Here is a 26,080-nt window from a genome sequence, read left to right on the forward strand (position 1 = left end):
TGTTGCCCCTTTCCTCCTAGTTATTGCTGATTAGGGGAAGCATCTGGTTTTAATTTTATGCGATATTTCTCTGTGCATGCCGTGTTGCAAATACCGATCCCACTCTTGATGGCCCCAGTTGTGGCCTGGCTACCCGGTGGACTGATCCAGACCTTGCTGGCTCAAGCAGCGGCCTTGCCTCATGGGAGGCCCAGGTTCTGGCCTCGCTGGCCCCGACACTGGCCTAACCCCTCAGCTGGCTCCAATCCCGACCTCAGAGGCCCCAGCACTGGCCTTCCTCACGGCAGGCTCCAATGTTAGCCGATGGCCCCGGCATTGGCCTAACCCCTCGGCAGGCTCTGATCCAGGCCTCAGAGGCCTCAGTAGCGGCCTTGCCTCATGGAAGGCTCCGATGCCGGCCAGTGGCCCTGGCACCAGCCTAACCTCTCAGCAGGCTCTGATCCCGGCCTTGGAGGCCCCAGCACCGGCCTTGCCTCACAGCAGGCTCTGATCTTGGCCTCGCTGGCCTCCTTAATGATGTTTTCTATGCCTGCTTTTTTATTCCTTTGGGCTGTGCTTATTAAAGTCACTGGAGACTGCCTGCCTTGATTGTACATGTGTTCTACAACTGGCATCCCAGTGTTGCAATCTCATAGCCTAAAAGCATGTCAGTAATCTTGGTAGGCTTTAAGTTCAACAGTGCTGGACCTGTCATAAGAGAGAGAGAGATTCTGTATTGTTTTAGTTTTAGAAGATGTTGGGGAAGGGGATGAGTATAAGTGTTCAGCTAAACTCTCATATTTGTCATTTCCACAAATGTATTTAAACAGTCTGTCACACTGGAATATTTGCACTTAATTTTTGCCAGTAACATATTGCCTTGAAAAAAGTACTTTCTTTCTTTTTTGTGTGTTTTTGTGGTCTTGGGGATGGGACCCAGGGTCCTCTACCTCCAGGCTACACCCCGACCTATTTTATATTTTATTTGGAAACAGGGTCTCACTAAGTTGCTGAGAACCTCACTAGGTAGCTGAGGCTGGCTTTGGACCTGTGCGATCCTCCTGTCTCAGCCTCCCAAGAGCGGGGATTACAAGCGTGCGCCACCACTCCTGGCTGTGAAAAAATACTTTCCTCTAAGTTTTCATTATTTTTTTATTTTTTATTTTTTATTTTTTGGTGGTACTGGGGTTCCTGGAGACCCTTGTACCTCCGGGCTACACTCCCAGACCTATTTTATACTTTTATTTGGACACTGGGTCTCTTAGCCAGAGAGGCTGGCTTTGAACCTGCGTGATCCTCCTGTCTCAGCCTCCCAAGCGCGGGGATTACAAGTGTGCGCCACCACGCCCGGCCCTTCATTATGGTTCTTTTTGACTGAGCAACTTAAAACTAATCTTGGCATGTTATAGTTTTCTTAGGTGTTTTGAAAATTCTTTTAAACTGCTGCTGCTGGGTTGAAGAGGGGAAAAGGAGGGAATATGATCCATTTCAGATTATTAGCTTAAAAGCTTCATGTATTGTTAGTGATATTCCCTTTGTTTTCACATTGATTTCTCATGGTCCTTTCTAGAACCTCTATACTTGGAGATTGATTTTAGCAGTAGGCTTAGTAGCTTATTATTTTTACTTTCTTATTAGTTATATGCCCATATATCATGTACTCAGGCTATGTTCTGTAGTACTTATATTTTCAGAGGCTTTTTCTTTTGCCATTTGTCCTAGATCTTGCCACTGATAATAATCCATTTGGGTTTTATGTGTGTTTCATTTTGTCATTTTTTAGGCTACTATCCTGTGGAGTTTAGAGAGTCACATAGAATTTTCACAAGCATAGTAGGTAAATAAAATTACTTATAAAATTTAGTGTGCTGTTCTACTGGTTATTTTATTCTGTAGGCTTTGGGAAGTTTGGGTGCAATTACTTTACTTAGATCTTTTTCAAAAATTAGACCCAGATGAAAGAATTGGCGTCCAGCTAGCTGCATAAGTAAAATGGTACCTGCCAACAGGAGAAGCACATATTTTGCTAGACTTTTTAAAATCAACTGTCCAGTGGTCTCAGCTTATCAGACAGCCAAGGTACCCATCATCCCCAGCCTTCAGAGCCCTTTCATAGCACTGTCTTTGACTGCTTTAAATTTTTTTTCTGTGCTGCCCTTAAAGAGAATGTGCTTACTTTAGTCATCGGGTTGTAGCATCAGAAGTAACTAATCCCTTACCCCGTCTGTGTGGTGTGTGAGCGTGCATGTGTGTTTTAGGTACTGGGGATGGAACCCAGGGGTATTCTACCTTCTAGCTACAACCCAGCCCTATTTTTTATTCTTTATTTGGAAACAGATTCTTCTTAAGTTGTGGAGGGCCTCCCTACGTAGCTGAGGCTGGCTGCGAACCCAAATCCTCCTGTCATAGACTTTTTTTTTTTTGCGGTACTAGGGATGGAACCCAGGGGCTTTCTACCTCTAGGCTATACTCCCAGACCTATTTCATACTTTATTTGGAAACAGGGTCTCACTAAGTAGCTGAGGCTGGCTTTGAACCTGTGCGATCCTCCTGTCTCAGCCTCCCAAGTACTGGGATTACAAGCATGTGCCACCACACCTGGCTCTGCCTTAGACTTCTAAATGCTGGGATTACAAGCATGCGCCACCATGCCCAGCTTGAGTGTGTGTGTGTGTGTGTGTGTGTGTGTGTGTGTGTGTTGGTGGTGGTATTGATTGGGGATGGAACCCTCCAGGCTATACTCTCAGACCTATTTTACATAATAATGTAAATCATTGTGTGTGTGTGTGTGTGTGTGTGTGTGTGTGTGTGTGTGTGTGTGTGTGTGTTACTGGGGATGGAATACCCAGGGGCTTTTCTACCCTTGGGCTATACTCCCAGACCTATTTGTTTGTTTGTTTGTTTATTTATTTATTATTTTTTGGTGGTACTAGGGGTAGAACCCAGAGGTTTTCTACCTCCGGGCTATACTCCCAGACCTATTTTATATTTATTTGGAAATAGGGTTTCACTAAGTTGCTGAGAGCCTCACTCAGTAGCTGAGGCTGGCTTTGAATCTGTGCGATCCTCCTGTCTCAGCCTCCCAAGCTCTGGGATTACAAGTGTGCACCACCACGCCTGGCCATAGTGTGTGTTTTTTAATATTATTGCTTTATTCATCTTCAAAACACTTTAAAAAACTAAATAAGCCACTCAGTACTCAAGTCAATACCGTACCTATTTTGTAGGGAGGACACTTCAGTGTTCATGGTCAAAACAAAAATTTCTGCCTCAGGGAAACTGAGGCTTGAATCTTTTTCAGATATAAATGAATCGTTTAATCATCTTTTTGTAAGCAGAGAGATATTCTTCATAGTTTCTTGTGCTTTTGACTATTAAAAACGGATTTTATTTTTAGTTTACCTGTTTCTCTATTACATTGAGTTGGGATTTTTTTTTCTTCTTTTTCTTTTGGCACTGGGGATGGAACCCAGGGGCATTCTATCTCTGAGCTATACCCCCAGCCCTATTTTTTTCTTTATTTTGTAACAGGGTTTCACTCAATTGCAGAGGGTCTCACAGATAAGTAGATGAGGCTGGCTGCAAAACTGCAATCCTCCTGTCTCAGGCTCCCAAGTACTGGATACAAGGGTGCACCACCACACCCAGCTACAATTAGTTTGGTTTTTTTTTTTTTTTAATGGTACTAGGAATTGAACTGAGGGGCAGTCTACCTCTGAGCTATACCCCAGCCCTTTTTATTTATTGTTTATGAAATAGGGTCTCACTAAGTTGTTGAGAATCTCACTACTTCCTGAGACTGTCCTTGAACTTGAAATCCTCCTGTCTCGGCCTCTGAAGTACTAAGATTATGGTACGTGCCACCATGCTGGGTTTACAGTGAACATTCCAAAAGTGTGAATATTGTTAGAACTCAGACTTGATTTGTCCTGTTTTTTTATAGAAATGTTATTTTTGTGAAGAACATTTGATTTAAAAATGTTTTCTGCAGTTTCACAGTATGCTTACAAATTAAGTTTACAAATTTGTATGAATTAAGATACTGAGGGAGCCGGGCGTGGTGGCACATGCTTGTAATCCCTCTGCGCTTGGGAAGCTGAGACAGGAGGATCGCACAGGTTCGAAGCCAGCCTCGGCTACTTAGTGAGGTCCTGTTTCCAAATAAAATATAAAATGGGCCTGGGAGTATAGCCCAGAGGTAGAAGGCCTCTGGATTCCACCCCAATACCACTAAAAAAAAAAAAAAAAAAAAAAGATATTGAGGGTTTATTCTCACATCTGCTCATTTAGTTTTCTTGGAAGATTAAAGAATTACATCACTTGAATATGTGGGTAGGAAGGAGAGAAGAACATATTTATTGAGCACTTAACGGATGAGAAAGTCCAGTGTTGTAGATGAACACCTGGTCCTTGAGGGCATATGGATGTGGGTACAAATAATGTCTCTGACACAGTTTGTGGGTTTTTTTTTTTTTTTTTTTGCAGTACTGGTGTTTGAACCCAGGGCTTCTCATAATGTTAGGCAAGTGCTCTACCACTGAGCTACACCCTCAGCCCTATTTTATTTTTCTTTTGAAACAGGATCTTGCTAGGTTGATGAGTCTCACTACTTGCCGAGGCTGTCTTCATACCTGGGAGTATAGGCGTGTACCACCACACCTGGCTGTCATTTACCTATTTTAACACTACGTTTTCTCATCTGTAAAATAAGAATAATAAATATAGTAGTCCCCCTTTTTTCATGGTTTCGCTCTCCCCCATGTAATCACTCAGTTTACTTATTAGCAGCTGGAAGATGCTTAATGGAAAATCCCAGAAATAATTCATAAGTTACTTATAAAATAACTTGTTATTTTTATAGTTGTTCTATTTTATTATTGGTTATTATTGTTAATATCTTACTGTATCTAATTTTATCATATATATAGGTAAAACATAGTATTTAAAGGATTTAGAGACAAATGAAACTGTTCTGTGAGATTATCATTGTTAATTTTGGATAAATTGCTATAATACTAGATGTCAACCAATAAGCCAAGCATGGGAAGGAGGGATGGGGAGGGAACGGGGTGGGAATCGGGTAGGGGCTAATTGGGCGATGTGTGCATGTAATGTCTACAAAAGTTTTTTTTTTAATCCCATCATGATGTATGAATACAGTGCACCAATAAAAAAAATTAAAAAAATAATAAAGGATAGTACTATATAAGGTTTCAGGCACACAAAATACTGCTCGAAAAGTTGTTTGCTTTAACTCCTATTATGTATTTATGTTCAGTATCTTACTTAGTCTCAGGATATTAGCTGCAGTTCCAGGTGAGGAAACCCAGGTTGTCAGTTGATAGCCTTATCTGCCTCACTCTCAAGTCCAGTCTTCTGTTTTTCATTGTATTATGTCACTTCATCCCTTCTAATTGGTGCTTATATGTAATAATTTAATGTGTCTCTCAGACTGTCTACTGCATATCAGGTAAGTAGGTAAGTGTCATAATGTTCATTTCCAGGTGAAGTAGTAGGTATCAGGGTTGTTTTGCCCAAAGTCATTAATCTTTATTCTTTCTCAAAATGACTCTCTCCTTTTTTTTTTTTTTTTTTTTTTTTTTTTTGTGGTGCTGGGGACTGAACCCAGGGGCGCTCTACCTCCAAGGAACACCCCCAATCCTATTTTTATTCTTTATTTTGAAATTGGTTTCATTAAGTTGTGGAGGGCCTCACTAAGTAGCTGCAGCTGCTTATGAACCTGTGATCCTTCTGTCTCAGCCTCCCAGTTACTGGGATTACAGGTTTGTACCACAATGCCTGGCTTCTCCTCTATTAAATAATAAAAAAAACCCCATCAAAATAGGCATGCCAGCTAAACGTAAAATGTGATCCTGAACTAGGATTGATCCATCTATCACTATAAAGGGCACAAATGGCATAATTAGTGAAACTTGAATAAGGTCTACAAGCCAAATAATAGTGCTTTATTACTGTTAATTTCTTGATTTTGATAATCATATTGTGGTTTATAAGAGAATGTCTTTGTTTTGGAGAATTTTAGGATCAAGAGGTATTATGTATAAAACTTGTTTTCAAATTTCAGAAAAATATGTAACATATATAAGAAGAGAATATTAACAGAAATTAGAATGTCTTATTTGTATAGAATCTGGGTGAAAGGTATAAGATGAAAGGTATAAGAATTCTTTGAACTATTTTTGCAAGTTTTTTGAAGACCTAAAATTATCTCAAGATGAAAAGTTAAAATGTAACACATACTTTTTTTTTTTTTTTTTTTTTGGTGGTATTGGGGGTGGAACCCAAGGGCTTTTCTACCTCTGGGCTACACTCCCAGACCTATTTTATATTTTATTTGGAAACAGGGTTTCACTAACTTGCTGAGAGCCTCACTAAGTAGCCGAGGCTGACTTCGAACCTGTGTGATCCTCCTGTCGTCTCAGCCTCAGCCTCCCAAGTGCTGGAATTACAAGTGTGCGCCACCATGCCCGGCTAACACATACTTTTTAAAAATGAAAGTGGTATGACAGTGTATAGGGATAATGTAAAAGTCCTTAATAGTTCAGATGGTTGTTGCTATATGTTATAAACATAGATTTATTTATTGATTGATTGATTGATTGCAGGTCTGGGGATGGAACCCAGTGGCATTCGACCTCTGAGCTACACCCCCTGCCCTATTTTTTCTTCTTTATTTTGAAACAGGGTCTCACTGAATTGCAGAGGCCTCACTAAGTAGCTGAGGCTGTCTGTAAACCACGGTCCTCAAATCTCAGCCTCCCGAATGCTGGGATTACAAGCGTGCGCCACCACGCCCGGCTTTCTTTATTTTTCCATATAAACCAGCATGTATATTTCTTTCTTAACAAAAATAGTATTCTATTTTACATGTTCACTTCTTTACTTAAAAATTCACCAATATTCAAGCCGGGTGTGGTGGCACACACTTATAATCCCAGTACTTGGGAGGCTGAAACAGGAGAATCACAGGTTTGTGGACAGCCTCAGCAATTTAGTGATACTGCAACTTAGTGAGATCCTGTTTCAAAATAAAATATAAGGCCGGGCGTGGTGGCGCACACTTGTAATCCCCGCGCTTGGGAGGCGGAGACAGGAGGATCGCACAGGTTTGAAGCCAGCCGCGCTGGTGTAAGAGACCCTGTTTTAAAATATATATATATATATATACATATATATATATGTGTGTATATATATATACATATATACACACACATATATATATGTATATATATATGTGTGTATATATATGTATATATATATATATATATATATATATATATATATATATATAATAGGTCTGGAAGTGTAGCCCGGAGGTAGAAGGGCTTCCAGGAACCCCAGTACCACCAAAAAATAAAAAAAAATAATAAAAAATAAATAAAATATAAGGCTGGGCGTGGTGGCACACGCTTGTAATCCCAGCATTCGGGAGGCTGAGACTGTGGGATTGAGCTTCGTGGACAGCCTCAGCTACTTAGTGAGGGCCTCCGCAGCTTTGTGAGACTCTGTTTCAAAATAAGGAATAAAAAAATAGGGCAGCGGAATGTAGCTTGGATGTCAAATGTCTCTGGGTTCCATCCTCAAACCCGCAAAATAAATAAATAAATAAAAATATAAGGCTGTGGTTGTAGCTCAGAGGTAGAATGCTCTTGGGTTCAATCCCCAGTACAAAAACAAAAACATAAAACAAAAAACAAAAAGCAAAAAACCCAATCAAACAAAAGACTAAACATATTCACTTTAGCAGCAACATAGGGTTTAGTGCAGAATGGACACTGTTCTCCGCGATCTCTTCTCTTTCTGTGTTCTTTCAACAATTGCCTATTCCCTGTAACCTGCAAAATGACAATAACTGCCCTGCTGGCTTCACAGTTGTGAAGATAAAATGAGATAATTAATATGAAAGCCCATTTGGGGAGATTACAAGTATGATAAAAAAAAGTAAGGTGTGGTTAAGTAATTTATTTCTGTCCATGATAGCAATTCTTGATTCATTTATGAAGTAAATTTCTAATATTTATATAGTGTCAACACAATCTTATAGGGCTTGTATATTTCTCTCCTACTTTGCTTCATTACCTCTCATCTTTCCAAACCCCATTGGCTTCACACTGTAAAACTGTTTTTGAAACAGAAATTCTGAAATTCCGAACTTCCCACTTGCATTAGGTTGCGCTCTCTGTCCTTGATTTTTCTATGGTCTGTATAGTCCTTTATAAAAATACTAGATCACAAAGTTCTTGTGAGGAAGGCAGAAGTGCATGCTGGGGATTGAACCCAGGGCCATTCTACCATTGAGCCACACCCTTGCCCTATTTTATTTTATTTTACTATTTACTATTTATTTATTTATTTATTTATTTATTTTTGTAGTGCTGGGGTTGAACCCGGGGCACTCTACCCTGAGATAAAACCCCAGACCAGTTTTATTTTTTATTTGGAAACAAGGTCTTACTGGGTTGCTGAGAGTCTCCCTCTGAGGCCAGCATTGGACCTGTGATCCTCTTGTCTGAGCCTCCCAAGTTCTGGATTACTGGCATGCACCACCATGCCCAGATACTGTATCCCAAAGTTCTTAAAAGCTTTTTTAGTTATTTCCATCCTAAGTATTTTTTTTTCATTTTAAACTAGGTATATTTTATACCATTGGATTTGTTGTGCAGTATTTGTGTGAGTCTGTGTGCAGATGTTTGCATGTGTACATGTGTAATTGACTCTAAAATGGCTCCCTCTGGAGTCTGTAGAAGGCTTAGAATGGAAGAGAAGTATGGAACAGCCTGAGTCTTCTCAGCCTGCTCCCTTTTTCTGGATTTTACATAGGATGTACTTGCAGAATGCAGGAGTGGTTCTAGTCTATTTTATCTAGTCTATTTTATTTACAACTTTCCATAATTCAGCAGTTCTTAATTTTTGTTTTTGTTTTAGGACTTGCCTTTATACACTTGCTTGTGCATTCATTCTTTCTCTGTCTTCCTTCCTTCCCTCTTCCCTCCCCCTCCTCTCCTCCTTCTTCTCTCTCTCTCTCTCCCTCTCTTTCTCTCTCCCTCTCTCCTCTCTCCTCTCTTCCTCTCCTTCTCTCCCTCTCTCCTTTCTCCTCTCTCCTCTCTCCTCTTCCTCTCTCCCTCTCTCCCTCTCTCCTTTCTCTTCTCCCTCTCTCTCTCTCTCTCTCCCTCCCTCTCACTCTCTCCCTCTCTCCCTCTCTCCTTTCTCCTCTCTCCTCTCCCTCTCTCTCTCTCTCTCCCTCCCTCTCACTCTCTCCCTCTCTCCCTCTCTCCTCTTTCCTCTTTCCCTCTGTCCCTCCCATTTTCTCCCCCTCCCTGGGGATGTTATAGTCCTGAAGTAGAATACCCATGTGCTTAGTCCCCAGTTCCAAGGAGGGGAAGGAAAGATTTAGATCTTAGATCTTCAAAGAACTTGGTTTATATGGGTTATATCCATTAATAGTCTGTATCAGAAATTGAAACTGAGAAAGATTCCAAAACGTTTATTAGATCATTTGAAAGTAACAATAATAGCCAGGTGTGGTGGCGCACGCTTGTAATCCCTGCTCTTGGGAGGTGGAGACAGGAGGATCGCACAGGTTTGAAGCCAGCCTCCATGGTTTAAGAGACCCTGTTTCCAAATAAAATATAAAATAGGTCTGGGAGTGTTGCCTGGAGGTAGAAGGGTTCCATCCCTAGTACCACAAAAAAAAAAAAAAACCAAAAAAACCAAAAAAACCCACAAACAAACAAACAAACAAACAAAAACAATAATAAACTCATGAGAAGAGAGGTGTGGTTTTACATTTTTGCATACCTGTCTAATGTCTGGCTTACCAGAAGATGTTCTGAGAATCACTGCTGCAGTCAGAGCAGTGGATAGTGGACCAAATGGGATGATAGTCTGGAACCCAGAACACGACCAGTTACATTAGACTGGGAGCAGGTGCATGGTAATCCTCAGGCAGAGGCTGAGTTTGGTATCTTTGGTGATTTATTTGTTGCTCTGACCAGACACCCCTTCCTGTCACCTGTGCGTCATGTCTCCTATCTTCATCGTAAGTGTGCGTGTTGATGAAAGTCCCACCAGAAGTTCTAAACTCTTCAACATTATAGGCCATTCATTCAACAAGTAATTGTTGGGTGGAAAAATTTGAGTTTCTATAACATAGCATGCCAGATGCTAGGCACTGAGGGGTAAAGCAGCACAACAGGCAGCTCCTTTGTGTCTTTATGTCTAAACAGCTAATTACACAAAATGTTATTTAATTATAACTAATTAAATTTTATAGTACAGGATGATATGTAAACATATAGCAGGGTCTTGAGTTTATTTGGGATAAGGGATACTTTTGGAGGAAGTGACATGGTGCTCATGCTGTGTGCTGAAGGATGAGTAGTAATAGAAGTTCTTCTTTTAGTTGTAATTGTATTTATGTAGGTCTTCTCTGATTCAGAAAGAATTATAGAAAAATGGAAGAACTGACCCTACACAATTTGAATATTTATGGTTGAGGAGAAAGTATTGATTATTTATACTGATTGTCTTCTCTCTTAGACATTGTGGAATTCTGTGGAAGTTCCAAACAATGTGAAGTTATCGTAATTCATTTTCTTTTGCTGTAACTGAATACTTGATACTGAACAATTTATAAAGAAATTATTCTTACAGTTCTGGAGGCTGATAAGCTCAAGAATTTGGTACCAACTTGGCATCTGGTGAGGGCCTTATTGTTGCATCTTAAAACTGCAGTCCATGCCGGGCGTGGTGGCGCACGCTTGTAATCCCTGCGCTTGGGAGGCAGAGACAGGAGGATCGCGCAGGTTCGAAGCTAGCCCCGCGCGCTGGCTTAGGAGACCCTGTTTCCAAATAAAAATGCAAAAATAGGTCTGGGAGTGTAGCCCGGAGGTAGAAGGGCTTCCAAGAACCCCAGTACCACCACCAAAAAAAAAAAAAAAAAAAAAACTGCAGTCCTCCTGCCTCAGTCCTCAGGTAGCTGGCACTACAGGCACGAGCCATGGACCCTGGCTCTTCTGTTAAAGATATCATCCCTGTCGTGAAACTCTTACCCTGATAACCTTATTTAGTCTGAATTACTTTCCAAAAAGCCCACCTTCAAATATCATCAATATATGAATTTAAGGACTAAGTTTCAACATGAGTTTCAGTGGAGACATTCAAACCATGGCATGACAGTTGAGCTTTTCTCTAATTTTAACACATGCAAAGTTGGTTTAGGGGTCTGGATAAAATAAAGATTAAATAGAACTGGAATGGGTCCTGAAATTGTTTTTCTAGAAAGCTTAGATATCATTCTAATGCTGCTGGTCCTTGAACTGTACTGTAACTACAATGGTCAGTGTGAAACTTCAGCAGGAGGACAAGCCACATAAGGGGCTGGATGAGTATTCTAGAGGTGATGTCTAATAAGAAGAGGTTTTATTATATTTTTTCGGGTCTGGGGATGGAACCCAGGAGCATTTGACCTCTGAGCAACACTTCCTGCCCTATTTCTTATTCTTTATTTTGAAACAGGGTCTCACTGAGTTGCAAAGGGCCTCACTAAGTAGCTGAGGCTGTCCTCGAACTGTGATCCTCTGGTCTCAGCCTCCTGAATGCTGGGATTACAACCATGGGCCACCACGCCCAGCTTATAAAAAGAGGTTTTAGATAACAGACAAGACAGTTTGGTGTAGACCTATCATGCCACATGCTGAATGCTAATGGTGATTCAGAATTGGCTACTACCAAAAGGATAGGAAAGCTAGGATTGAGAGAGATGTCTACTAGCACAGCCAGTGAAATTTTCAACAGGCTCATTTCTGTGTTGCTCTGAGAACCAAGTGAACTAAATGACTATTATTGTTTGTAAAGAAAAGGTCTGATATTGAGGATTGATGACCATCCTGTGGTAGTTATGTGGGCTCCAGAAAATGATCTAGGTGACAAGCAGCTAGAGCTGTGGAAGAGAAGGCGCACTTTACTTGGAAAAAGAGAACGTTTGATACTACTTTTTATTAATCATAGATGCTTTAAATAGCATGTAGGAATAGAATTAAATAAAAATATTAAATAAATAGAATTAATAAAAAACCATATATGCTTTAAGCAGCGTGGTAGGAATAGAATCAAAAACATATAGAGTTGGGCACATGGTGGCATGTGCTCGTAATCCCAGTACTTGAGAGGCTGAGACGAGGATTGCAGGTTCGAAGCCAGCCTCATCTACTTAGTGAGACCCTCTGCAACTTAGTGAGACCCTGTTTCAACAATAAAGAATGAAAAATAGGGCTGGGGGTGTAGCTTGGAGGTAGAATGCTTCTGGGGTCAATCCCCAGTGCCACTAAAAAAAAAAATACACCTATAGAAAATACCCATTTTGAAAGACAGACTACCATAAGCATAATAACTACATATGCCTTTTTAAAATTTCCTTGGCACCAGGATAGCTCACAAGACCATCAAATGAGAGAGATGTGGTGGTGCGTGCCTCAGCTACTCAAGAGACTGAGGCAGGAGGATCAAGGCCAGCCTGGGCAACTTAGTGAGACCCTGTCTCAAATAGAAAAAAAAAAAAAAAATTACAAAGGGCTGGGAATGTAGCTCAATAGAAGAGTGTTTAAAGAATGCACGAAGCCCTGGATTTAGCCCCCAGTACTGTGCCCCCAAAATAGACTATCAAAACATGTTAGTCGGGAGTGGTGGCGCATGCTTGTAATTTGGGAGGTGGGGACCAGAGGATCGCAGTTCTCAGACAACCTCAGCTACTTAGCGGGGCCCTTCGCAACTCAGCAAGACCCTGTTTCAAAACTAAAAAGACTAAAAAATAGGACCAGGATGTAGCTCGGAGGTATAATGTTCCTGGGTTTCATCCCCAGTACCAAAAAAAAAAATGTTATTGGTCTACCCTTATTTTGCAGATATGCTTTAAATTTTTGCTGAAGATATTTCATAATTATTAGCAAATTTATTTGGATCTGATATTCAAAGTACATATTCATTTTTTTATGGTGTAAAAGAAATATTTTAGAATTGCATAATAGTTTAAATCCCCCTTTGTAATATTACCTCGGAACCCAGGGCCTTGCACATGCTAAGCAAATGCTCTGCCACAGAGCTACATCCCTGACCCCATGACATTTTTTAAATGTCTTAAAAACATGGTCAAGAAATATGTCCTTCAATGCCTATAAACACTTATGGACACAAGGAAAATTCCTTTTAAAGTCAAGCAGGTTGAAATCTAATTTCAAACTAGATTTGTGATACCAAATACTTTCATGACTCAAATGTTCCTTCTAATAAAATGTGCATTGCTTTCTACTGGGTCGGTTGTGGACCTATGAGAGAAAGCGGGTGAGGGCTCTGTCCTCAACTGGCCATAGAAATCTAGCAAAATCAAACTGAAAGATGGACCTTAGAATTCATGACTGTTCTTTAGGTTTGTTTTGGGTTCCTTGATTTTATGGCAGATCTTTTAGAAACTTATTATCAAACTCACAGAAATTCTAAGAATTAATAATTAACCCTGTAAGAATCCGGCATGGTGGAGCATGCCTGTAATCCCATTACTTGGGAGGCTAAGACAGGAGGATTGCAAGTTCAAGGACAGCCTCAGCGATGTAGAGAGACTTTCAGCAACCTAACAAGACCCTGTTTCAAAAAAAATAATAATATAAGGCTGGGGGGGGGGGTTAGGCTCCAAGGTAGAATGTCCCTGGGTTCAATCCCCAGTATCACAAAACAAAACAAAAGAAGTAACCCTTTGAGACAAAATATGTACCATTATGAATATTATGTCACTAGAGAATAGGTGTGTCTGTTCTTGATATATTTTACCTATATGGCTTCAAAGGTCAGAGAATGAAGCCTCAATGCCCCCCCAAGTATATCCGTCTTTTATGTATCTTATTTAAATATATTTCAAAATTGTTTATCAAAAATTTTGATTTGGGCGTGGTGGCGCACGCTTGTAATCCCCAGCTTGGGAGGCGGAGACAGGAGGATCGTGCAGGTTTGAAGCCAGCCTCGCTGGCTTAAGAGACCCTGTTTCCAAATAAAATATAAAATAGGTCTGGGAGTATAGCCCAAAGGTAGAAGGGTTTCCAGGAACCCCAGTACCACAAAAAAAAAAAAATTCTTTTTTTTTTCATTTGGACCGGGTGTGGTAGTGCACACTTGTAATCCTGGTACTTGGGAGGCTGAGACAGGAGGATTGCAGGTTCAAGGACAGCCTCAGCAAATAGTCTTTCATCCACCTAGCAAGACCCTGTTTCAAAATAAAAATAAAAAATAGGGCTGGGGCTGTAGCTTGTAGATAGAAAGCCCCAGTACTGGCAAAATAAATAAATAAATAAATAAATAAATAAATAAATAAATAAATAAATAAAACAAATTTGTTCTGAGCATATAGCTCAGTGGTAAAGCATGTGTTTAGAATTCACAAGGCCCTGGGCTCAGCTCTCAGCATCCTCTCAAATCTTGATGTTACTGGTATATATTCTGATAGCTAGTTTGATCGCAGCGATATTAGAATGGTTGTATTGCAAAATACCACATGAGGCTCTACCCCAAGTCAAAATGAATTTTAGGTATTTCCAGTCTAACTTAAAAAACCCTTTTTAATAATTAAATTTTGACTGGCCCTAGAATTGGCATGATTGGGAACATAGAAATAAGGGTTTAATAATAGGTAGAATGTAAAGGTTCCTATTATCCATTATACAACTAAATGAACTGGAAAATAGACTTTCAGATTATGTGAAAAATAATAATTTTTTATCCATGTCTTTGCCTCATTTTGAGCTTAGTGCAATGCTAGGGATGTGTCCTGACTGGGTCGTCAAAGTCATCTGTTGGCGGGAACTAGGAACAACATTTATAATACCTCAGCCAGAGGGGCCTGGGTGCTTAAGAGTTTCCTTCAGTGTGCATGCGCGCCCTCACAGCCCTTGGCAGTGATTGGCAACTGCTGCCTAAGTTAGTTTCTGTCTGTTTTGGGAAGTCATTTGGTTTTGTTTGGTTCATGCAGATGAGTACTATATAGAGAGGCAAGAGAACAGGAAGAAGACAGGATTCTTCAAGCATGTAAGGGTGTGCATCAAGAATTTCAAAGACTTTCAGACAGATGCAAGAGGGTGGAGAAGCAGCACATTTGAAGCCTTTCAACCATGACACTTTCTTCTAATGAAGAACAGCTTGAAAGCTATAATTTTGAGAGTGCTGCAGTATTTTAAAGTCAGACACTGAGCACATTTTTTAAAATAGTGGTGAGAGTTAAATGTTTTTTTCCATCTTAAAGGGAATTAAGCATTTTGGTCATCATCTTATCTTGATAGCTGTGAGTCTCAGAATAAACACTAGAGCTTTAAAAATTTGGATAGGCCATAGCACCATCTCCATTATGTTCATGGTAAATGTAATTTCTCGTCTCTTTTAAAAAGGAAAAGACTATTTGCTATTTCTAGTTCCTCACAGATGACCCTGAATTAATCCTTTTTTTTTATATTTTGCAGTACGTTTTTATACCTGAAGTTCCTGGTAGTGTGGGCGCTTGTCCTTCTTGCAGACTTTGTCCTGGAGTTCAGATTTGAATACCTGTGGCCATTCTGGCTTTTCATCAGAAGCGTCTATGATTCCTTCAGATACCAGGGATTGGTATGTTTATTAACACATGCTCTTCAACCATGAGGGATTTAATTACCCCTAAGAAAATCTTCAGTAGCTGAGAGTGACCTGTTTAAAGTAGATTTTGTTAATGGTACTTGGAAGACTATATTGGAATGAGCTAATGAGATTTGTGGACCCAAAACTGGCCTCTTGGGCTATCATCCAAACCCACTGATCAGATTGCTGTATTTTTTCTTCCTCTCCCATTCCGATGGAAGAAGGTATTGGGTGGAAGGCTTCAGTAGGAAATAGTTGTGGAGAAGCAGTAGTTCTTCTGGAGATGGGAGTCCTTTTTATTGTGTTAGTGATTGAATTGGAGTTAGAACGCTGATTCTTAGACTTTGTTCTCAGGACCCAGAGAGAGGGAGGGGGAGAGAGAGAGAGAGAGAGGGAGGGAGGGAGGGAAAGGGAGGGAAGAGGAAAGTGAGAGAGTGAGAGAGAGAGAGAGAGTGTGTGTGTGTGTGTGTGTGTGTGTGTGTGTGTGTGTGTGTGTTGCTGGGGATTGAATCCAGGGCCTCTGAGCCACACCCTCAGCCCTATTTTATTTTTATTTTGAAACAGTCTTGCTAGGTTGCTGAGAGTCGGCTGTCAGTTGGAACCTGTGATCTTCCTGTCTCAGTGCCACCTTGCGCTCTTCCCCTTTACTTTCTTAAAAATTATTGAGTACTCCAAGGAGCTTTTGCTAGTATGGATTATATCTATCCATATTTTCTATATTAGAAATTAAAACTGAGGAAATTTTTAAATGTATATTTATTAATTCAATGAAAAATAACACTAATAAGATGATTATATGTTAATACAAATGATTTTTTTTTGGTAGTACTGGGGATTGAACCCCAGGGCATTCTATCTCCAAGCTGCACCATCAGCCCTTTATATTTTTTATTTTATTTTATTTTTTTGTGGTACCGGGGATGGAATCAGGGTCATTCTACCTCTGAGCTACATCCCCAGCCCTATTCTTTTATTCCTTATTTTGAAACAGGGTCTCACTGAGTTGCAAAGGGCCTAAGTAGCTGAGGATGTCAGCCATTAACATCCTCCTATCTCTGCCTCCCAAATGCTGGGATTACAAGCGTGGGCCACCATGCCCAGAAATTTTTTGTTATTGAAATAAGATCACTCAGGCCAGGCATGTTGGCAAACACTTGTAATCCTAGCATTTAGGAGGTGAAGACCAAGAGGATCTTGGTTCCCTGACAGCCTCAGCTACTTACCGAGGCCCTTAGCAACTCAGTGAGACCCTGTTTCAAAAGAGAAATAAGATCTCTCTGTTTCTGAGTCTTACTGTGTTGCTAAGGCTATCCTTGAACCTGAGAAATATTGGGATTATAGGCATGTTTGCCATCATGCCCAGCTCAAATATCATTTTTTTCTTTTTCTTCCCTCCTCTCTTTGTGTTATTGAGGATTGAACTCCAGAGACATTCTACCTCCAAGATATACCCCAGCTCGCTTTTATTTCTTATTTAGAAACAGGGTCTCACTAGGTTGTTGAGAGTCTTGCTAAGTTGCTGACTGGCTTCCAACCTACTATCCTCCTCTCAGCCTTCCAAGTACTGGGGTTACAGGAGTGCACCACCACACCTGGCTTTGAAATTTCATTTTTTAATTATTAATTAATTAATTATTGCAGTACTGGGAATGGAACCCAGGGACATTCTACCTCTGAGCTACACCCCCAGCCTTATTTTTTATTTTTATTTTGAAACAGTTTCTCACTGAGTTGCAAAGGTCCTCACTAAGTAGCTGAGGATGGCCATGAACCACGATCCTCCTGTCTCAGCCCTCCAAATGCTGGGATTACAAGAATGTGCTACTATGCCCAGCTTCAAATTTTATTTTTAAGTAAAAAAAAATATTACAAATTTTTCTACTGTGTGGCTCAGTAGAAGACAGATAGATTTTCTTACCTGCTTTTGACTTCAGTCTAGTACAATATCAAATATCATGTAACTTCTGGAAAAGCCCAACCAACTCATGAGTGAATGAGTTAATGAAAGAAGTTTAGACCTGGAAGACCTTCTGAAAGGTTCTCAGAGACCCTCCAGGCATTACCAGACCACATTTTTGGAGCTGCTGGGTTAGAAAAAGGGCATTAAGCCTGGGCTTATTTTTGGCTTTATGAATTAGTTCCATTGTGTTGCATAGCCACACCTTAAAACATCAGCTCAGGTCTGGTGCTTTGTTCAGAGCAAATCTGTGATTCAAAAACGTGGTTTCAAGCTCATGTCCAGTGGTAATAGACAGCGATGTCCAGAAGGCTATATTATTAAAATTATCAACATAGGTCTACTTCTTACAAATATGGTTCCTCTATGTTCCTCTATGTTCTTAAGAACCTTAAGAATAAGGTTCTTAGCTGAGTGCAGTGGTGCATGCCTAATAAGCGTAATACTTGAGAGCCTGAGACAGAAGGATTGCAGGTTCAAGACTAGTCAGTCTCAACAATTTAGTGAAATCCTGTTTCAAAATTTAAAAATAAAAAAGGTAGGCGTATATCTCAGAGGTATAATGTCTATGGTTCAATTACCAATACCAAAAAAGAAAAGGAAATATAGCTAGCCAGATTTGGTGCACACTGTAATCCCAGTACTTGGGTGGCTGAGACAGGAGGATCACAGGTTTGAGAACAGCCTCAGCAAGTAATGAGACGCCCATCAACCTAGCAAGACCCTGTTTCAGAATAAAAATAAAATAGGCCTGGGGGTATGGCTTAGAGGTGAATGTCCCTGGGTTCAATTCCCAGTATCACTAAAAAAGAAAGAAAAAAAATGAGTCTCAGGACTGGGGATGTAGCTCAGTGGTGAAGCACTTGCCAAGTGTGCTTGAAATCCTGAGTTTAATTGCCAGCACCACAAAAAATATATAAAAATAAAAGCTCTTCAGGAATGGTTTGTGAGAAAAGAGGAAGAATTCCATGTGAAAATTCTTGTCTTTCTGGCAACCCACCTGTATAATCCAAATGAGCTCACTGTGGTCTAACTTTAGTTTATTCTGGTCTAGTTCTTATGATTTAAGGACCATAAATAGTATTACTCTTTATGTTGAATTAACCACTACTTTTCATATGATGGATTTTGAAAGTTTAAAATTTCCTCTTATTAACTTGCTCTGTGTTCATTAATTTTATTCAAGAAGCTTTTAACAGTTTGTGTTTGAAAATAACAAGTTCTAAGATGTGTTTTTTATTTTGTTTTGTTTCTCCCTTTAGGCCTTCTCAGTATTTTTTGTTTGTGTAGCATTCACATCCAATATAATTTGTCTGCTCTTCATTCCCATACAATGGCTTTTTTTTGCTGCTAGCACATATGTATGGGTTCAGTACGTATGGCACACAGGTAAGTCTTAATGATTTTCTACATGGCTAGAAATCTTCAATTTAAGTTTTTAAAATATGGTGATTTCTTTGAATAAATTACTTACAGTTGATTTTATATGAACATTTAAAATTTTCCTTCTTGTAATAGATTAAAATATACTTTTAAAAATTTTCTTTTTTATTATTTGAATCAAAAGTCTAAGCCTTTATTAGTGAATATCTCAATTATAGATTTCAGTTACCAACTCTTATGAAGATATCTATTTAAAAAAAAGATTGATTTCTGTTTAAGAATGTTGAAGTCAAGCCACATGTGGCGACACATACCAATAATCCCACTGCTTGGGGAGCTGAGATGAGGATCACATGTTCTGGGCCTGCCTGGGCAACTTAGCAAGACCCTGTCTCAAAAAAAAATACGTACATGCATGAATACATGCATACACACACACACACACACACACACACACACACACAGGGCTGGGAATGTGGCTCAGTGACAGTGTCACTGGGTTCACTCCCCAGTGCCACCAAAAAAGAAAAAAAAAGTTGAAAATAGCCATGTGTCAATTTTTAAAAAATGTTCATAGAAATTTGGTATTGAAAGGAATGTCAGAGGTCATTTAGGTGAACCCGTAATTTAACACAAAAATCCCCATAAGCATCTCTAGGGGTGGTTTTTACCTCTTACTGAAAACTTATAGTAACAAGGAACTTACCTGCCAGTTTGGGTACTCTATCCCATTTTGGGGCTACTATAATAGAAGTTCTTCATACTAAGCCAAAATGTCCTCCTTACTTTTTTTGGGGGGGTACTAAGGATTGAACTCAGAGATACTACCTGTGAGCTACACCCCCAGCCTTTTGTAGTTTTTACTTTTAAACAGTATCTTGGTAAGTTGCTGAGAGCCTCACTAAGTTCTTAAGGCTGGCCTGGAACCTATCCTCCTGTCTCAGCCTCCCAAGTACTGGGATTATAGATAGGAGCCACCATGCCCAGAGCTACTTCTTACACTTTAACCCAGTATATCTTAGCTATTTGGTGGCTCACTAATTCTTAAGAGGATCTAAAAAGGCTTTCCTCAGTATATATAAGAATATACAAAACTTTATCTGGGTGTGGTGATACAGGCCTGTAATCCTACTGTGTGAGAGACTGAGACTAGAGGACTGCAGATTTAAGGCTAGTCTCAGCAATTTATTGAGGCTCTCAGCAACTTAGTGAAACCCTGTTTCAAAATAAAAAATAAAATAAAATAGAGCTGAGGGTCTAGTTCAGAGGTAGAATGCCCCTGAGTTCAATCCCCAGTACCAGAACAAAACAAAACTTTGCCTTAAAATTTTAAGGGATCTTCAAACTATATCCTGAAGCCCCACACTGTGAATTAGTGTAATTGCCACTCAGCATTAACATTTCTGTAGAGATCTGAAGACCATGTCTTATCCTCTGAACTCGTCTTTTCTATAGGCAGAAATATATCTCATTTCATCAGCTTTCCCTGTGTGGTATTTTAAGTGCTGTTAACATGCTGATCTTTCTGGTTCTTAGTGGTTCTGTGTACTATATTTCAAGTATATTCAAACTAATGTAGAGCTACACAGCTACCTCTCTTAGAGCTCCATTGTTATTTCATACCTAGAGAGATGAGGCGTTTTGACAGCTCCAGCCCCAAGTGTAATCCCATGTGGCATGCACTGGGATTTGGGGATTGGCGCTCAGTCATACATGCAAAGCTACATGAAACTTGATTCTTAGGCTCAGCTGCAACCTGTAGGATTTTGACCACTGAAAGAGCGCCAAACAAAAGCTCCCTGGAACAGCATTCATCCTCTCACAGCTGGTAAGAGGACGATGTTGGCCCATGTTCAAAGTATTCACTGTAAGCATGCTTTTCTCCATATTTAGCCCTCAAATTTTATATTTGATTGATTTATAAACTACTATGAATGTTCTTTAGTGTAATTTCTTCTAATTGAAGTGATTTTATATGTGTGTGGTACTAGGAATTGAAACCAAGAATGTTCTACCATTGAGTTAATACCCTAGCCCCCGCCTATAATAATAATAATAATAATAATAATAATAATAATAATAATAATAATAATAATAAGTTATTATTATTATTATTATTATTAAGATGCAGTGTTGCTAAGTTGCCCAGACTGGCCTTAAACTTTCTATTCTCCCATTTCAACTTTCCAAGTGCAGGAGGATTGAAAGTTCAAGGCTGGAATACAGTTCAATCTAGGTAGAGTATCCCTGAATTCAGTCTCCAGTGCCACCAAAAACAAACAAAAAGAAAGAAAGTGAAAGTTAACCCCAAAAGTACAAGTTGCCCCAGTTGATGCTTTTGTCAAATGTGAGAATGAACCCTTCCTCATACCGTCCTATATACTATTAGCATTCTTTAAATTTTTTTCCTAGCCTAGTGTGGTGGTGAACATTGTAATCCCAGCATTTGGGAGGCTGAGACAGGAGGATCGCAGTTTGCGGACAGCCTCAGCTACTTAGTGAGGCTCTTTGCAACCCAGTGAGATCTTGTTTCAAAATAAAGAATAAAAAAAATAGGGCTGGAGGTATCATTCGGAGGTGGAATGCCCCTGGGTTCCATCCCCAGTAACACACACACACACACACACACACACACACACACACACACACAATTTCCTGATAGGTTAAAAATGGAATTTTTTTTCCCTTCAGTACTGGGGGTTGAACCAGGGGACAGTCTGCCTCTGAGCTACACCCCCCGACCCTTTTTTTTTTTTTTTTTTTATAAAACAGAGTCTCACTAAGTTGAAAAGAGCCTAACTAAGTAGCTGAGGCTGGCCTCAAACCTCTGATCCTCCTGTCTCAGCCTTCCAGGTACTGGAATTACCAGTGTGCACTACCATTCCTGGTAGAAATCTGTTTTTTTTTTTTTTTTTTTTTTTTTTTGGTGGTACTGGGGTTCCTGGAAGCCCTTCTACCTCCAGGCTACACTCCCAGGCCTATTTTATATTTTTATTTGGAAACAGGGTCTCCTAAGCCAGTGCGCGCGGCTGGCTTCGAACCTGCGCGATCCTTCTGCCTGCCTCCCAACAGCGGGGATTACAAGCGTGCGCCACCACACCCGGCGGGAATCTGTTTTTAATTTGTGCTTCCTTATCAGTTGTAGTAGTAGTGTTGAGTTTTTCATATTTTTTAGCCATTTGTATTTCTTTTTATGACATACAAAGTTTCTTATTTTATTTTTTTGGTGGAGGTGGTGCTGGAGATTGAACCCAGTTCTTTGTACACTCTAGACAAGTGTTCTACCACTGAGCCGCACTCCCATACATACTTTTCTTGTTGAGCAGGGAGAGGGGTTTGCTATATTGCCCAGGCTGACCTTGAACTCCTAGGTTCTAGTTCTCCTACCTCTGCCTTCTGAAATAGCTAAGACTACAGTTTGTGTTTCTTTGTCCCCTCCTCAGTTGGTTTTCTATTGATTTATAGGAGTTCTTTGTATATTAGGACTATAAATCTTTTGATTCAAATACATTCTAAATATTTTCTGCCAGAATATTTGCTGTTTATTTTTGCCACTGGTTCTATGGAATTATTTGTCATATATAAAAGCTTTTAGTTTGGATCAGTTGCTTTTTAGTTTAGTTTAGTTGAAAGTCTCAATGGAACGTACTATAGTAGAATCAGTCTGCAAATAACCCATCTGTAGTGTTCGTTGATGTATCATTAATGCTTGTCTCTCGGCTGCTTTCCCACAGAAAGGGGAGTGTGTTTGCCTACAGTGTCCCTCTGGATACTCTTTGTTTATATTGAAGCAGCGATTAGATTTAAAGATCTCAAAAATTTTCATGTAGACCTTTGCCGTCCATTTGCTGCTCACTGGTAAGTATTAACCTATGTTCTTAATCCTTAAGTCACTTTGTTGTAGAATGCTAAGTTCAACTGTGAATATTTCCTTAGAGATTGTACGTGAGTCCAGGAAGCAGAAGCGCATTGGTGGTAAACAGCATGGACACGCTTTCAGGCAGAGGAGTGTGGGATCCCAGCTCTCTCTCCTGCCAGCTGTGTTGCTGAGGAGCGGATCATTGTTTCCAAACCTCAGCTTCTTTCCTTTCTCCTGGGGTCACGGGAAAGAGGAAATGAAGTGATACCTATAAAGTGCTTACTTAATGCTAAGCACATAGATGTCTGAGAAATCTTAGCTATTTTTATTTATCATAACAAATTTTATTTATTTATTTTTATAATCTGATGTGATTCCACAAATCTTGATGGAATATTTGACTGTTCCATGAAACTTAAAATCACTTAGAATTTTCTTCACGTATTTACAGAAGAGAATATTATTAATAATTGTAAATGAATATTATTTTTCCTTGGAACTCGAAACAAATATTAAGGTATTTTTCATTTATCCTTAACTAGAAACTTTTTTTTTTTTTGGTGGTACTGGGGTTCTTGGAAGCCCGTCTATCTCCTGGCTACACTCCCAGACCTATTTTATTTTTGGAAACAGGGTCTCCTAAGCCAGCACGGCTGGCTTCGAACCTGCACGATCCTCCTGTCTCTGCCTCCCAAGCACGGGGATTACAAGCGTGCGCCACCACACCCGGCTAACTAGAAACATTTTTAAAAATGAGCTTTTGTTTGTTTTTATCTATTATGGAAATCACTACTTAATGTATCCTTCCCTTAAACGCACCATTTTTTTTTGCTCATATTTATGGCAAACACAAAATAAACAGGAATCAACTAGAAAATATTGCTTCTAATATTTTTAGTCTTTTAATAAACAATTTAATTAAACCTGATTATTAAAATTTGTCACTTGCTGGGCGTGGTGGCACATGCTTGTAATCCAGCATTCGGGAGGCGGAGACTGGAAGATTGCAGTTCGCGGACAGCCTCAGCTACTTGGCGAGGCCCTTCGCAACTCAGTGAGACCCTGTTTCAAAAATAAAAAGACTAAAAAATAAGTCTGGGGATGTGGCTCAGAGGTAGAATGCCCCTGGGTTCCATCCCCAGTACCGAAAAAAACAAAAACCAAAAACCAAAAAACAAAACCAAAAAACTTGTCACTTTAAGTTTTGTAAATGAGACCACATTTAGATGAATTTATAAATTGATAATTTTAATGTTAACCTTAATGTAGGTTTGCCAATGTTTGCAGAGTCTTTGAAACAGTATTAGTCAGGCTGATGAACTGAATGAAAATATTTCAACTTTGTACCCCAGAGATTAGAGTTGTAAGTATATGTGGTTTAATTTGGTGGCACAACCCAAATGTTAGCACTCATATTAGATAATTATTTAAATGGTTCTTGAATTTATGTGTGACTGAGTGTTTATGAAGTAATTTTCCAGAATAGCTAGTAGCATTACCCCCCAGGCAGCAAGGAGGTTAAGTTACCGCAGTCACCTGAATTTGACCCTGCCTTCTAGTATTATAAACCAAATAATGTCGATTTGATTTTTAACCCTGAGAATGTGTGTTTATAGTACTCCTAAGATCTCTCTCTGTTTAGTTCTCAACAGCATAAATATCCCAAGTTCTAGTGCGTAAAACAGGTTGATGTTTCTTTTAAGAAGTTAGCCACTGTATCTGACAGTCACTGTGGTGACTCCTTGAATTAATTTAATGAACACCAGCGCCTGATGGGAAGTTTTCTTTTAGTCTAGGAGTCTCCTGTTGTTCTCTGGGGGTTTGTCCTGTGCGCAGCTGCCTCTGATATCCAGAGCAGACATGACACTTAGGTATTTTTTGAGTGCTATCTTCAACTACTATCACCGATTAGAATTTATTTTCTAATTCTGAATCATAGGATCATACTTGATCCATGTGTTGTTTGTTTTAAGTTTGCAATTACTGGCTGGATTGTCTTCCTTCTAGTATTGGGTATCCTGTGGTCACTTTGGGCTTTGGCTTCAAAAGTTATGTGAGCTATAAGATGCGATTAAGGAAGCAAAAGGAGGTGCAAAAGGAGAATGAATTTTACATGCAGCTTCTACAGCAGGCCCTCCCTCCAGAGCAGCACATGCTGCAGAAGCAAGAGAAAGAGGCCGAGGAAGGTAGGTCTCTACCCTGGGGCTGCCGGCCTGAAAGGCTAGTGTGATTTTGTTGTCATTTAGATTTTCTTTTTGGGAAAAATAGCTGGGATTTTAGATTTTACTAAGGTGTTCTTGCATAGGACTATTTTATTTGGTTATAAAATGAAGTTTTTTTCCACTCTCTGAAGACCATTAGTTTTTATAAAATATATTTCATTATTTTTAATTTTTATATTTTATTTGTTAAAATTTAAAAATAGCCAGGTGTGGTGACTCACGCTTGTAATCCCAGCACTTGGGAGGCTGAGACAGGAGGATCGCACAGGTTCGAAGCCAGCCTCAGCTTCTTAGTGAGGCTCTCAGCAACTTAGTGAGACCTTGTTTCCAAATAAAATATAACACAGGTCTAGGAGTGTAGCCCAGAGGTAGAAAGCCCCTGGATTACATCCCCAGTACCATCAAAAAAAAAAAAAAAAGAAAAAAAAGAAAAGATAGATTTGTTCTCAGAGACAAATATAGCTGTGAATTTGTAGTTGAACCAAAGTATAAGCAACAGAGAGATGTAGACATGGGAAATTGAGTTTTTTGTTGTTGGGTTTTTTGTTTTTGTTTTTGTATGGTACTCGGGATTGAACCCAGGGTTGTTGTACCTCTGAGCTATACCCCCAGCCCTATTTAATTTTTTATTTCAGAAAAAGGTCTCACTAGGCTGCTGAGGGTGTCGCTAAGTTGCTAAGGCTGGCCTCAACCCTGTTTCAGCCTCATAAGTATTGGGATTACAGGTATGCACCATCATACCTAACTGAAAATTGAATTTTATAAGTCGAAAGTCTTCTGAATAGAGCCAAGACAGATAGGTTCTACTCTAAAGTTTTATATAATGTGGATTTTGTTTTATTTTATTTTTGGAACTAAGAATTCAACCCAGAGGCATTCTGCCTCTGTCCTACAGTTCTGGACCAGTTTATTTTTCATTTTTGAAGCAGGTTCTTGGTAAATTGCTGAGGGTCTCACTTAAGTTGCCAAGGCGGGCCTCAAACTTGCAATCTTCTTGTCTCAGCCTCCCAA

At 39.7% G+C, this 26,080-nt stretch overlaps 1 protein-coding gene across 2 annotated transcripts in view; it reads left to right on the forward strand.

Moving 5' to 3' along the window:
• Positions 1-26,080, forward strand: part of MACO1 (macoilin 1) — a gene marked incomplete at both ends in the record, with an annotated part of 78,301 nt that overhangs the window by 4,866 nt on the left and 47,355 nt on the right. Inside the window, 4 exons of one of the 2 annotated variants that reach the window (XM_080693446.1) lie at positions 15,498-15,639; positions 18,868-18,994; positions 22,723-22,846; positions 24,855-25,033. In XM_080693446.1, the coding sequence (XP_080549572.1) occupies positions 15,498-15,639; positions 18,868-18,994; positions 22,723-22,846; positions 24,855-25,033 (572 nt within the window). The remainder of the gene's footprint in view (positions 1-15,497; positions 15,640-18,867; positions 18,995-22,722; positions 22,847-24,854; positions 25,034-26,080) is intronic. The other variant, XM_080693447.1, reaches the window with a different exon arrangement.

Source organism: Muscardinus avellanarius (assembly GCF_963383645.1).
Source record: "Muscardinus avellanarius genome assembly, chromosome: 3".
NCBI classification, from domain to species: Eukaryota; Metazoa; Chordata; class Mammalia; order Rodentia; family Gliridae; genus Muscardinus; species Muscardinus avellanarius.